The sequence below is a fragment of the Falco rusticolus genome, chromosome 5 (genome assembly GCF_015220075.1).
Source record: "Falco rusticolus isolate bFalRus1 chromosome 5, bFalRus1.pri, whole genome shotgun sequence".
Lineage (NCBI taxonomy): Eukaryota > Metazoa > Chordata > Aves > Falconiformes > Falconidae > Falco > Falco rusticolus.
This window is the reverse complement of record NC_051191.1, coordinates 53,841,968-53,852,401: the sequence shown is the minus strand read 5'-3', so window position 1 is coordinate 53,852,401 and position 10,434 is coordinate 53,841,968. Positions and strand designations below refer to the sequence as shown.

Below are 10,434 nucleotides of genomic sequence, written 5' to 3'. Positions count from 1 at the left end.
TGCCAGGGCCCTGTGCAGCATCTCAGCAGCATTCCCTGACTCCCCTGGGAGGACTTAGGCCTCTTGGCACCGGTCTGGCCACATGCACCGCTCTGTAAGGTGCATCATGATCCCTGCGGCACTGCTGAGAAGTTTGCGGGAAGCCTCCTTATGCTTTCACCAGCACAGGGGAGGGATCTGGGGTGATTAGGACCAACTCCTCCCTTCCCTGCATGTGCAGGCATGTGCGTGTGTGTTCACAAGCAGCAGCATCACTCAAAGGGCAGATGATTTCCTTATTCCACTTTGCTTCTCCAGAGATCTCCCCCAAGGAGGTCCAGAGAAGTCACAACCTGTTCTTGCAGATAGGGGCACATTGCCCCTCAGGAGCACATCAAGGCTCTGCTGCTCCTTCAGACTTTGCTGGAGCTGTGCCAGATGGGTGCTGGGGTCACAGCGCTCCCACGCATCCCCTCCCCCCACCACCACCACCATGCGGGGGCCCGCCCACGATTGGCGCCCTGATGTCACCTGGTGGCAGGGTATATCTGGAGGAGAAAGAACACCTCGAGACTCTTTCTACACAAGCTGGAGGACAGGAGTTAAATGATTTGCAAGAGGACCTCTTGGCACTGTAAGTGTTTCCCAGAATATCAAAGCAATAGCAAAGGATGGCGGGGGGACAGGGCGAGGTGTGGGTGCTGGTAAAGGAACTGGATACAAAACCCAGAGGAGGTAAAAGTCCTGATAAAACCCCATGGGGGAAACATTGGGATTTTTGTGCCTGGAAGTGTCAACAGACCCAGTAGCTAAGAGAGGGAGTTGTGGTTCTTGGGTGGTCATTTTCTGTTTCCTCTAACGTCAGGCTAAGTGCTGCAGCCGTGGTTTGTCTCAGAGCTCCCTGTGTGAGCAGCTCTGCCCTCCACGGGGCTGCTTGGTTTTTCATGCTGGGCACCCCTTGGTCAGGACTCCCTGGGTCCCCCTTGCCTTGTGTCCTTGGCCGGCTGAGCCCACATGTGAGCAGCACTGGGAGGGCTCCAGAGGAGCAGTCAGGACAGGCAGCTGATGTTTCCTGCCCCAGTGCCCAGCCATACATGCAGGGCACATCAGTGGGGAGTTTCTACCGTGTGATGCTGTACCTCCACTGTTACTGAATCCCTTCTTTCAGCTGGGATAATCTTTCCAATGATCCCCATTTGGGAAGTAGTTGTGGGAATATAGTTCTACTTGAAATGAGTTTCTGTCTTTTAGAGTGCATTCTCTTTCATCTGTCCTTTGTCTTAAAACTGCTGCTAGTGTGAAGGTTCTGAGATCCTGTGTAAAACACAGGAACAGAAAGGGCTGAACCTATATGGACTTTTTCCATTGCTATGATTAGCCAGCTCAAGCAACTGAGTCTGGAGCTGAGAGACTCCTCAAAGGCATCTTACACTGGATACAATATTCCCTGATGAAAGCCTGGCTGCAAGGATGATGCCAGTGGCTCTGATGAAGTTGAGAGCTGAGCATGCAAGAAACCCATCAAAAGGAACATGAAAACAAGGGTATTTCCTCCTGGTTGCTGCCTACACCCAGTGTATCCCTGCATGGAGGCCATGGCTCATAGGGGTTCTGCGTCTGACACTCCTGAGGCACCAGGAAGACAAGTGCACATGAAGGAGTCTGTATTTTTGAAGGTTTCAGATGGGAAGATGGGTTCCTGTACTGAATCTGTCTGAAGAAGGTCAAGTGAGGCGTCTGCATTATCTGTCAGGGAAATTTTCCACAGAGAATCAGAGATTAAGGAGAGGGCAGATTAAAGAGTCAGCATTTGTCAGTAGTATTCAAGCCCCTTTAAGTTAAAAAAAAAACCTGAAAGAAGGATTATTAACCTGGCCAGCAACCCAGACGTGGGATATTTGACGCAACTGAGATAAGCACATTAATGTGTATTAAGTATAATTAGCATTTGGACACAAGCAAAGCTCTTACCCAGGGGATTAAACCCTGGACTGAACAGAAAGTCTGTCAGGGGCAATTAAGTAATGCCTTGTCAGAGAAGGGAGCAGAGGAAGTGCATGGAAGAAGATCTTGTTCCTCAGCAGTCTTTGCACCCACAGCCATCAGCTCTCACTCGGGAGCTGCATCCCAGTGCTGGCACAGCAGAAGAGCTCTAGCAGCCCGGGAAGCACTGGGAGGAGGCAGCATAGCATTTACAGAGATCTAGAGGAGCCTCAGTCTCGTCAAACATTTGTCAAGCCGTCTGCTGTGGTATCAAGGACTATCCAAGTACCCAGGTACAGGGAGGTGAAAGGCTGGGAAATTCTTCTGGGAAGCTGATGTGGGCATTTCTTTCATGTCTGTGATCCTGGGGTGCCTGCCCACCCGTGTCTGTCTGTGTGCAGGGGCAGCTGGTTCCTGAGGTGTGGGAACTGAGGTAGGTCCCGTGCTGTGGGGGAAGGGCCCTCTCCAGCATGAATGGAGACATCTTTGCCTGCCTGTGATGGCAAGTAAGTCCCACCAGCTCAATGGTGGGAGGGCAGCTTGATTCCTGCTGCAAGACAGAGGCTGTTATGGGACATTAAGGTTGCTTGCCATCTTCTGCCATTTCTTTTGGTGATGAGTGGAGAGAATAAGTAGAGTGAGGTTAGCAAGGAAGAAGTTAGAATTGTCCCTTCTGGTTTCACTGAGTACTCTTGCTTGAATTCATGCAGGTGAGAGACAGGATGAAGTGTGATTTGGGCAGATCTTTTTTCCTACCAAATCCAGAGTTATTGAGTAGCTGGTAGGTGGATACAACTACTTCAGACTGGGGGAAAAGGAAACTCCAAGGACTGAGTCTTCCCTTTATCTGTTTCTCTATTGAGTGAAGGCCAGGGGCAAGGCATGGACTCAAGTCCACTCCATAAGTGGAGTTGATCCTCAAAGAGGTTTTTGTGGTTAAGGTACCATGCTGGCAGACAGCAGGGGTTGGTGAAGCAGGGAAGGAACTCACTAGGAGATGGAGCTCAAATGCGTCTGAGAAGTTTTGGATGCCAGTCCAAAGGGTTGGAAATCTGTTAGGTGGTTTGTTTTTTCTGTTGTACTTCTGGGAGTAGCCTTTGAGAAGGGTCCCAAGTATCTTGGCATGTCAGATGAACAAGTGGATGTGTGTCTCTCATGTGGAGAGATCTCCCCTCTGTGAAGGGGTATCCAGCACTGAGACGGACACCAATAAGAACTGTACCTGAGGCAGAGAACTGACTGTACTTCAGGGCATTAGCAGACGTGCCATGGAGCAGTTTTCTGATGCAAAGCATTTGGTTGTAGGGCAGTACCATCTGAATTCCTCACTGGTCTTGAGTAATAGCGAGGCACCAAATTCTCTCTTTGCTTTGGTGCCAAACTGCCTTCCCTTCTCAGTTTGGGCTTAAAAAACTGCAAGTCAAAAGATTGTGTCACTCCTCCCAGCAGTGCAATCAAGGTCATACTGATCACTGCACTCCATTTCCGTTCTGTAAAAGGTGAAGGTGACAGTGTTTGCCTGTCATGCAGTCATGCTGTGAGGATAAAGCTGTAAATACCGGGCGGTTGTTCAGGTGCTGCAGAGATGGCAGCCAAATAAGTAACTTCTACAATTTGAGCTGATCCCTGGGTTTGTAGGCACAGTATGTACTTACGAAGCGTTGTGTTACAGGCGGGGGAATAGCATCTGTGCGTACTTCAGCTGCAGACACAACCATCTGCTGCTCCATTTGGGGCTGCTGGAACCCATCCAGTCTCCTGCTCGGGATGTTACATCTGAGACAGGACCCCAACCACAAGCAACAGGAGAACTAGCATGCCTCTAGGTGCTATCATTAGGATTCGTCCTACTGCCAGCACAGATGGAAAGATGTCAGGGGTGAAGTACTCCCAGATTGCCACAAAATACAGAAACACAGCTCTTTGCCCTGCACTGATACGGAAGTGACACAGGAGGATTGCTTGGATGGTCTTTCTCCTTGCATCTCAGGCTTTGCTTTCTGGCAGTCCGGCTATTTTAGGACAAAGACATGAACTGTCTTCAGACTAAGAAAAAAAAAATCAACATCTTTGATGGCATTTATAGTTCTGAGATTAAAAATCCAGAGTGTCACTGCAGGTGATGTTGGGGATTAGGCCAGAGTGCTATGGTGACCTAATGGGATTAGCCTTTAGTACAAAATCCTGAAGTTAATTCCATCCACGATTCCATCAGCTTGGCTGCACAGGGACAAACACCTGGAGATAGGAGTTACGTAATGGTCATGGGAAAGAATGTGACTTTAGGAAGGAGAGAAAAAATGGCATTTATTTTTATCCATAAATGCACTTGCTCAGACCATTTGAGCATACTAATTAGCACAAAATTTGATGGAGGGCTGGAAGCTCCCACTTGGTCACCAGTGAGAGTTCCTGCTGTCCTTCTGGGAAGGAAACAAAGGGCTCTGGGTGCAGCAGTTCTGCCCTCTGGGGCAGGAGAGATGTCTCCCTCACAAGAATTGCTCCCTGATAACTATTTAGCCCCTGTGAAATGGAGTTCGGCTCATGTGCAGTGTGGTGCAGAAGAGGTCAGCACATGTAATATAATGCTTAAAAATACCAAAATGGACACATCCTGGGGAAAGTTACAGGCTTTACTCTCCTAAATCCTGAGAAATTAACTTCTGCGTAAAAGAGAGTCTCCAATGCTTTGCCTTAGCCTTCTTTATAATCTTTCAAAGATCCTGTGCCATTTCACATGTTGGGTACTGACATGAGGCCTTAATTGCAGCTCCACCCAGACTAAGTGCCCATCTATCTCAGCATCAAATCAGTGTCCAAAAGGTAATGCTTAGGCCCAAATATAAGAACAGGTGAAGTATATCATGATTCCCAAGGATAGACTATTTCTCTAAGCCGTAAGTGTGTCTTTGTGGGACCTAGTAGTCATGTCCTGAACCAATAAGTAAAAATTTCAGTACTGCTGTTCTAAGGCTAACTAGAAAACAAACAGCATTGTCATTAACCTTCCTATTTTACACAAACTACAGGGCAAGCTGCTGTAGCAACCTGTCTCCAAGAGTCTAGCTATGTCTGAGACAAAAGAAGATGTGACTTTCCATGAGTCTAGAAGTCACTACACTATGGACTTAAGTGTCTTTTTATCATTAGCTCAAGTGTCCTTTGTTTCTCATCTGAATTCTAGCATGCCAGATGAAAGGCAGCACTATCCTGCTTACTTTGTGTACATTACAGTATTTCTTTATGTCTAATATCTTTATCTCTAATCTTGTCACAATTATATTTTCTGTAATTCTGGCACCAGACTACTGACACCTAGAAATGATAAGCAGAGTGTTGTGTCAGTCCTTGCTGTTATCTTGCAGACAGAGGGATCTGAGAGAGGTGTGCGCCTGCCACACACAGCAGCCCAGCGATGAGTGAGAACCCAGCCACCACCCTCAACACTGGAGATGCTCCAACTGGTCCCACTACACCTCGCAAGGGGCCTCCCAAGTTCAAGCAGAGACAGACAAGGCAGTTCAAGAGCAAGCCCCCTAAAAAAGGAGTAAGAGGGTAAGGGCATTTTGGAAAAATAAGAAACCATGATACTTGGGTGGGTCCCCATTGCTAAGCTGGGCTTCTGCAGTACTGTCTTCCCTGGGGCAAGGAGCCAGAAGGCTTCTCCCTGCCCCTTGGTGCCATCAGCTCTCCCACCTGGAACTGTTTCCCTTCATCAGCTGCCTGCCGGCAGTTCTTCCCTGGCTGGGGGTGCAGGGCAGCTCCCCTTTCCTGGCTGCTGCTGGCCCAGACTCACCCCCCACCTGCTCTTTTCTCCCCTAGGTTTGGAGATGACATCCCAGGCATGGAGGGACTGGGCACAGGTAAGCCCTGGGGATGTTCTTGTCATGCTCTGATTTAACGTAAGTGCAGTCATGCTTCAGCATGGGAGAGGACTCTAGGGTGGACCCTCTGTCTCCCTGGCCTCTCTGCAGCTCTCAGGGTCACCAGAGAAGGCTAGTACTCCCTCCGCAAGCTGCCATGGTCATGCTTATGCTTACATATCCTACAAGTGAGAAAGGCTATTTAGGCATGCTTCGATTTCTGAATACTTTCATTTGGCTGCAAATGTGCTTATTTGTTTTGTGCTAATACTCTGGCTAAGAATTTCAGCAGAATGAGGTTCTCAAAGAAATGCCAAATGCTAAGCTATTAATACCAAAAATCACAGGAACCAAATCCCAGCCGGTTAAGTATTTGTGTTATCACCAGAATCCTAATTTTAAGAATTTTATGCACCCATCTGAGATTGAGAAACACACACTGGATGAACTGTAGCCAGTCAGAACTTCTTAGGTATCAATAACAATTGCAGCTATCAAAGAGTTACAGATCCTGAATGTTGCAGACCAAATTATTTAGCATCTGATTTAAGATTGCATGTTTCTTCAAGGAGTTTGGCTACAGGTAGTTTATAAGAATAGGAGAAATCACATAACTAGAATGAATTTTTACACCAGTCTACACTGTCACTGAAGAGACTATAGAAATGCAGGTTTGCTTTTGCTCACAGAGAAAGGTGGCACAGGAGAAAATACACTGATCTGGTTTGGTCTCGTAGTTAGTACAAGATTTGAAGAGCTCATCTGCTCATTTAACCTTCAAGTGGAGTCTCATTCTCCTTAATGTTTCCTTAGTAAATCATCCTTTCCATTAATACAAAAGAAATCCAAGAAGAAAAAAATCCAAGAAGTGCGGTGACCAGAACCCATTTGTCATTTTCTCTCTTCTGCAGATATCACAGTGATTTGCCCATGGGAAGCTTTCAGCCATCTGGAACTGCATGAGCTGGCCCAGTTTGGAATCATCTAAGGCCCCAGCATCTCTACTGGTGTCACCTGGTGACTCCACAGATCCCAGCATGGTCTTCATCACCTTTGACACTTATTTTTGGCCCTTACATCCACTTGCTCATGGGCAGCGTGGTTTTGTAAGAGCTAGTTATGACAAAGTCCTGTGCAGATTAATTTGGCAAAGAAGTTATGCAGGTCCCTGAGCAGACCTCATGCTCCCTGTGATGAAACTACTGAAAAATGTCTTAATGCCTCCCTGCACCATATTCTGTCTCTTCCCACTGTCATAGATCCTCATGTTTATGGAGATACAGGGAGGCTGTATTTGAACTTTCCTTCTGATTAGCTGAGATACTGTGTGCATGTATGTCCAGACCTCATTATATCAAGCCCATTCTTTTTCTTCCTTCCTTCCCTGACAGTTTTCTGTATAGGATTTCCATGAGTATGTCCCCACATTATCTGGGCCACCAATTATTTGCTGAGTATATCTGTAGGGAACAGCATTAGTCACCAGTCCAGACATCAGGCTATTTTTCCATAAGAGGCCCTTCCCCAGGGTTCACCAGAAGGAATCTGCTGCTAAGATTGACCTCATCAGCTAAATGAGGAAAAGGGCTTGCAAACGTTGTCTCTGCTGTACTGCCTACAAGCTATGAGCCATGAGACTCTGCCTATTCTAATAATGTTAAAAAAAATGTGTATGTCTGAGATCAATAGCTAAACAAATCAATCCTACTACTCATTCCTTTGTTGATGGAGTTCCAAAGAAGCAGCACTCCAAATAACACGGTTCCCTCTGCTTTGATGGGACACCCCTGTGTAACACCGTCCCTGTGCCCATACATACTTACATGAGGCATTTGCTCCCCAGGACATGTTTGCTGCCAGTTAGGCAGACAATCATTACCATCCGTTACCAGACAGTGCCAGTAGTCCTGCCTCTTTTAGCAGAAGACAGTATTGCATTAGTTGCTCTTTCTTCCCTGTATTTAGCATGGGGCAAGCCCCCCTTCACACACACACCCCCATCAGCAGGAAGGTTTTTCTCTCTTCATCCTCTGGCAACTTCAAGCTCTGGAGCTTGTCTGGACAAGCAGGCAAATGGTGGCTCCCCAGAGAGTGATAACAGCAGAGCAGGTGGAGAGGCAGGGGGAGGTTGTGATGCATATGCAGGCAAGCACAGAGCTAATCCACTTAACCGTATCGATTTGTATCTCCTGGTCTCTGGCAGTCTGAGTGCTGGTGAGTGGTGAGGCACTCATAACCACTTAAATGCTTGGGGAAGGCACCGACATTCTCTGATGCCCTGGCATTAAGGAAGGGGGTTTGTTTTGTTTGGAGGAAGTAAACAAGCTTTGTTGTAGCTACATTATATACATAAAAGCAGGTGGTATTTCTAATCATTGCCTTCAGTTTGATGAGCCTCATTGCATAAGAACTCCCTCTCCCCAGTTTATCTTTCCTACGCTGAACGTGTTCATGGGAGCAAGGAGTGGTGGTGCAGAGGAGAGCAAATCCTGCCTAAAAGATCAATCTCCACACATAAAGCATTGCTATAAATCCATGGTTGTGCTATAGTTATCCGCTACTGTTATTCCAGAAATAAAAGCTAGCAGTTTTCATTTAAAATACAGCTTGAGCACAAAAAGCTAAAGGAAATTGCTGTTGGCAGTCCAGAGTACAGCTTTTATTATTCAGCACTCCTACCATTAGAAACAGCAGTAAACCAACGAGCGGTTCAGAACCGCAACACAACCACAGCGCAGGAGTCATGTACGATTTAGCTAATTGCAGCCCAAAGCTGTTTCCTTGGGCAGAGGCAGTCTGTCCTTTCCACTTAGCACCAATTTCTCCCACCTTTCTCACCTTTTAAGGCTTTTCTTCTTTCCCTAAGTCTTATGTAAATTACATTTTATTTACCTTTTACTGTAGGGGACTGATTTAATTTTTTTTTTCAAGCTTATATGCTAGCCCTCTCCTCCTGTGGTTAAATGTGAATGTTCCTATGCCAATGCTCTTGTGCTTTCCCTCACATTACACCATCCTGTAGCATGTGATCCTTATTCCTCCTTCTCAGTCTATCCTCTTCTACCTGGGAAAGACCCACTGCATCCAGTTCTGAATTCTGCAAGCTGGTTGCCTGTATCATGATTGAGTTTTCCTTTTTTTAAGCTCTTTTAAGAAGGAGAACAAGAGGAGAACCTTTGAATTAGTTCTTTTGCTCCCTTTTCAAGTCAGGCCTTGGGAAAGCAGTTCAAAGATAGTGAGATCCTCTGTCAGAAAATACTGGGGTAAAAGCAAATTTCTCTGTAGTCCAGGGACTGAAGCATTTCAGCAAATGGGAGAGTCCTGGTGTAGTTCCACATCTGATTGCCATAACCCCAGCCCCCATCAGAGAAGTACTCCATTCTTCTTCCTAGAAGAGTCCAACAGGAATGCACACATACCCCAGCTCTCGTGCCTGGCTGATATGCTGTATCAGAAGATGCTTTCAGTCAACACAGTTTGTTAATTATTTTTAAAATAATTTCTATTCATTAATAAGAATCACATTCATTCCTTTACTTGTATGGAATTTTGAGACTTAGGAATCCTAAAACATCCTCACAGTTATTTTGTCTGATGTTCTGAGTCTTTTCCAATGAGCTATAACCCCTGAAACTTCCATTTTTCAAAGTGAGAGACGGCTATGGTGCAAGAAAGCACAAATGTGTTAAAGTAGCTTGTTGAAGGACTTCAGTCTATATATATTGTAATATGTTATTCTTTGTTCTTTTACTATGAAAACAAGTCAAAAGTAATAAAAATTTAAAAAAAAGTTTTAAAATTCTAGGAATGTAGTCTGACTTGCTTACAAAATGTATCTGGAGAAAGGCAGATGACTTAGCTTTTCATTCTGAAATCCTTTCCTGAGGAAAGCTCTGAAAGCCGCTTACCACTCCTCATGAGAGAAAACTAAATAGGCAATAACAGCTAAGTGTGATATCATCTGAGAAGTAGTTTTTCCCTGAGTGACGACTGGTATATTCTCCCAGGTATGGTGCATATGATTTCCTTAGGGCTGGAATTTTCTGGCCAGTTATGTCTTCTGGGATTCTTTATGCAACTGAGTGTCAGCATGTTTTTATCCTATAGCACAAGATTACTGGGATGTGAATGCCACTTAAATCCTTCTTATTGCTATGACTGCATGAGAGAGCTGCAAATGCTCATCTCCTTTTGTTTCTTGTTGTTGCTGAACTTTCTAAACATTTATAGCATTTCAGGTTGGTCAGATTCAGTTGCCTCCTGGTGTATGCTCCAGGCAGGTCTCAGCCTTAGAAAGTGTTTTCTTTTCTGCCAACTTTTGAGCTTTATTCTTGCAACTCAGCACTGAGTGTCTTCTGACTTTGAATGCTCTCTGTCCTGTGAGATACAAATATAAGTTAGCCAGGAGTCAGCTGGGGAGTGGCTTTTTATAAATCCCTTCCCAAAAACACTTTGCAAGCCAGAGAAACATATCTTTACATGGTTACTGCTATTTAATAGCACCAGCTTTAAAGATGGGTTTAGCTGATGTCCAGAAATTTCTGTAACACAGAGTGCCCTCAAAGATGAGTCCATCCTCACTGACCTCAGTTTCTGGCTCTAGTGAGGA

General features: G+C 45.7%; 1 protein-coding gene across 2 annotated transcripts; it reads left to right on the top strand.

Moving 5' to 3' along the window:
* The first annotated feature begins 496 nt into the window (after positions 1 to 496).
* PDE6H (phosphodiesterase 6H) lies at positions 497 to 9,629 on the top strand. 2 transcript variants are annotated; one of them, XM_037390341.1, is made up of 4 exons: positions 497 to 613; positions 5,328 to 5,517; positions 5,785 to 5,825; positions 6,737 to 9,629. In XM_037390341.1, exons 2-4 carry the CDS (start codon positions 5,378 to 5,380, stop codon positions 6,811 to 6,813), a joined length of 258 nt encoding a protein of 85 aa, XP_037246238.1. In that variant the 5' UTR covers positions 497 to 613; positions 5,328 to 5,377; the 3' UTR covers positions 6,814 to 9,629. The 2 variants fall into 2 exon arrangements, with proteins under 2 accessions (XP_037246238.1, XP_037246239.1); XM_037390342.1 differs by lacking the exon at positions 497 to 613 and adding an exon at positions 2,010 to 2,255.
* Positions 9,630 to 10,434: the final 805 nt, after the last annotated feature.